Genomic DNA, 3195 nt, shown 5'->3' with positions numbered 1-3195 from the left:
AAATAAAAAGTGTTTACACACTGAAAAATACAAAATTGAAATCTATTTTATGCCATTTTTATGTATTTTCACATTTTAAAATCAATAAATGTTATGTTTGTGGCAAAAACCGTGTCTTCCTTTTACATTACACACAATTAACACAGTAAAATTAAAAGAATATTTGCTATGTTAAAAAATACAGCATTCTATTACTCTGGTTGCAATTACAGTACTGTGATTTTTACTGTAATAAAAATACAGTAATACAGTAAGTTACTGTGATTAAACTTACAGTCAGCATACTGTGGAATATATTACAGCAACTAACTTGACAATTGCTGCCAGCAAGTTACTGTAAATTTCACAGTAATCTTTTTACAGTGCACTCTTATGTGATATTGTTAATTAATCCTTTACCAATTGCCTTACCTAGACCAGTTTCACAACTTTTTTGTTTTGCTTTGTTTCTTTGAATTTGTTTTTGAGTTGTGAATTTAAATGAAATAAAACCGTAATACTTACAATAACTCCAAAATGTTTTGCTTAAGTCAATAGCACTGTTTAATGACACACAATATCATTAATTTTTTCCCTTTTTGTGTTTCAGTATGACAGCTGAAATAAAACTGTTCCAATTATCTGAGTAAGTTTTTCTAAATCTAGTCTCTGTTCACAAAATATTGCTGTTTTTATATTTGTTTATGATTATTTTTCTTATTCTATATCTTCACACTGTATCTTCACAGTGTTGAGGATTTGCAGTCTGTGGAGGCAGTTGTTGGGCCTCTAAATGAGGGAATTGTTTCTATCTCTAACATCTGCATGTCTCTCTTGGATGCACAAATTGATCCCACCACTGACACATGCTCCAATTACAAACAAATCAGGGGACATATTGAGCACGCTGAGCAATACCTGAAAAAATCAGAGACAACAATTAAAGAAAAACTGGGATATTTGGATGAATGGATGGAGCGACTTACTTTAGAAAAGGGAAATGTTGAGCAGCAGAAGAAGGAAAAATTTATGGCCAAACATAAATTATATATTGAGAAGAAATCAGCTGAAGAATCATTAAAGTCTTCCGAAGCTGCATTGAAGCAGGCCCAAAAAAATGTAGAATTAACAAAACATACATTAAAAAAAGAGAAAGACAAGCAGGAGACAGGTAGATGGGTGGCAGCTGCAGGAGTAGGTGTTACCCTGATACCAATTGCTGGATGGATTGCAGGTGAGAAATTCTCTACTTCTGATCACTACTGCAATACCTACCATTTATCATCATCCTGAAGAGCACACCTAATCATCTATTGTGGCTGATGTAATTTCTTGCTTTCCTATAGGTCCAGTAATTTTCTATAGTGGAGTAAGTACAATAGTGGATGCTTCAAAGGCTATCAGGGATGCTGAAGATGAGCTTAAAGAAAATGAGTCTCGGGTGAATGAGAACAGCATGAACGTGTCTAATTACCAGTCCAGGATCTCTAGGATACAGACTGAGATTGAAGAGACTGATAAGGTGCTGAATAAAATTCAGAGGGAGATTGAAGAGGTGAAGCAGCATCTAGAGGGCACAGCTGCATTTCAAGAAGTGGTCAGAAGAGCTGTAAATCTACTGAGTGTTCTTAGTGGAAGAGTCACTGTACTGGAGAGACAAACTCAACGTTTCATCTTCTGGCAGCCTGTTATAAATGCTATGGAAGATGTGGTGAAGGTGGCAGGAAATATTGCAGAGAATCAGTTCCTTTACAGTCAGGGTGTATCTGGCCTCATAAATACTTTGAGGGAGAATATTGGAGGAGTGCTTGCTTTATGCAACTCCCCCAGTAATTCTGAATATGATTGCTATTACTGAACTAACTGAAGATACAAATGTTTAGTTGTACACAGTTGTAATGTGTATTTTATTTTTAACAAATACATTTCTACAATAAATAAAAAGTGAATATGGGGAAATGTGGTATTATTTGTAGTTTTGTCATTTGTCCATTAATTGCTGCACATTACACAAGTAGGTGACAAATTGTTTTCAAATGTGCTTTTGTAATGTTGCTGTAACTGTAAGTTGAGCTTTGTCTGCAGCGACCATAATTAAGTTGATCATCTTTTAGTTTTTAAGAGCGTGCAATTTTTGTCTTTAACCTAAATGCACACAAGTGGCTCATTTGAACATGAACATGACAATGAGGGCTAAAAAAAGTCAGGGGAAAAAAGCTGTGTGCAAGATTACGCACGAGTACAAAAAAAATGAATGACAGTTTTAACATCATATTTAATCATTATGCAATTATTATATTCAAAATAGTATTATTAGTATTAGTAAAAAAAATAATTTAATGATTATTTCAAGTAAATGTTATTTTCATGACAGGCAGAATAACTTTTTACCAAGTCACTTACGAAGAGTAATAAAAGTGACCAGCAGATGGAGACAGATATTACCGTTTTTACACAGAACAATTCATTTTTAAAATTTCAGTAAGTGATGTTTTAACATTCAATGTAAGTTTAACAAAGTGTTACAGTGAAATAATTTAAAATAGCACACTGTACTATACATGTAAAATGTATTAGTAGTAAGAATAACATTGCTGAACAAAATGATACTTAACAACAGGTTTGGAAAAAGGCACTAATGCCTCTTTGGGTTGGATCATCATTTGGAAAATCCTCCTTGGGTGCTACCCATCAAAAAGACGTTGATAAATTACCCACCCTTACACAAAGAAAATGTATTTTTCTTATATATTAACAATCGATATATTAAATTATTTATTATATATTGAAATTATGCAGAATAATGTACTATGTTACTATGTTCCAAAATGTAGAAAAATTCATAAGGAGTTTTCATATATTGAAAAATATGTGACATAAACATATGTGATGTATTACTATATTATATTATATGTTATTTTATATTCAGTAATATCCTTCATAATATATATATGTAATAAAATATGGTATTTTTTTGTGTGTGTGTGTATGTAAATATATTTGAACATAAATGTACTATATATATTAACATTTCATGGGAACATGTACGTTCAATATATTATGAGGAAAATACATATTGTGATATATATCTATGTATTTGTATTTATACATATTACATAAAGTACTCAAATCAATTAAGTTATAAATGTCAAATCTCATTTTTTTGCCCACCATGTTGCCATGACTTTAACAATACATCCAATTGTCCAAAAATCC

At 31.8% G+C, this 3195-nt stretch overlaps 1 protein-coding gene across 1 annotated transcript; it reads left to right on the top strand.

Moving 5' to 3' along the window:
- Positions 1-550: 550 nt before the first annotated feature.
- On the top strand, positions 551-1932 carry LOC107685623 (uncharacterized). The gene is made up of 3 exons (XM_016482272.1): positions 551-625; positions 729-1213; positions 1326-1932. Exons 1-3 carry the CDS (start codon positions 591-593, stop codon positions 1835-1837), a joined length of 1032 nt encoding a protein of 343 aa, XP_016337758.1. The 5' UTR covers positions 551-590; the 3' UTR covers positions 1838-1932.
- Positions 1933-3195: the final 1263 nt, after the last annotated feature.

Source organism: Sinocyclocheilus anshuiensis, unplaced genomic scaffold (assembly GCF_001515605.1).
Source record: "Sinocyclocheilus anshuiensis isolate Anshui unplaced genomic scaffold, SAMN03320099.WGS_v1.1 scaffold185, whole genome shotgun sequence".
Classification (NCBI taxonomy): Eukaryota; Metazoa; Chordata; class Actinopteri; order Cypriniformes; family Cyprinidae; genus Sinocyclocheilus; species Sinocyclocheilus anshuiensis.
This window is presented reverse-complemented; position numbering and strand designations above follow the sequence as displayed.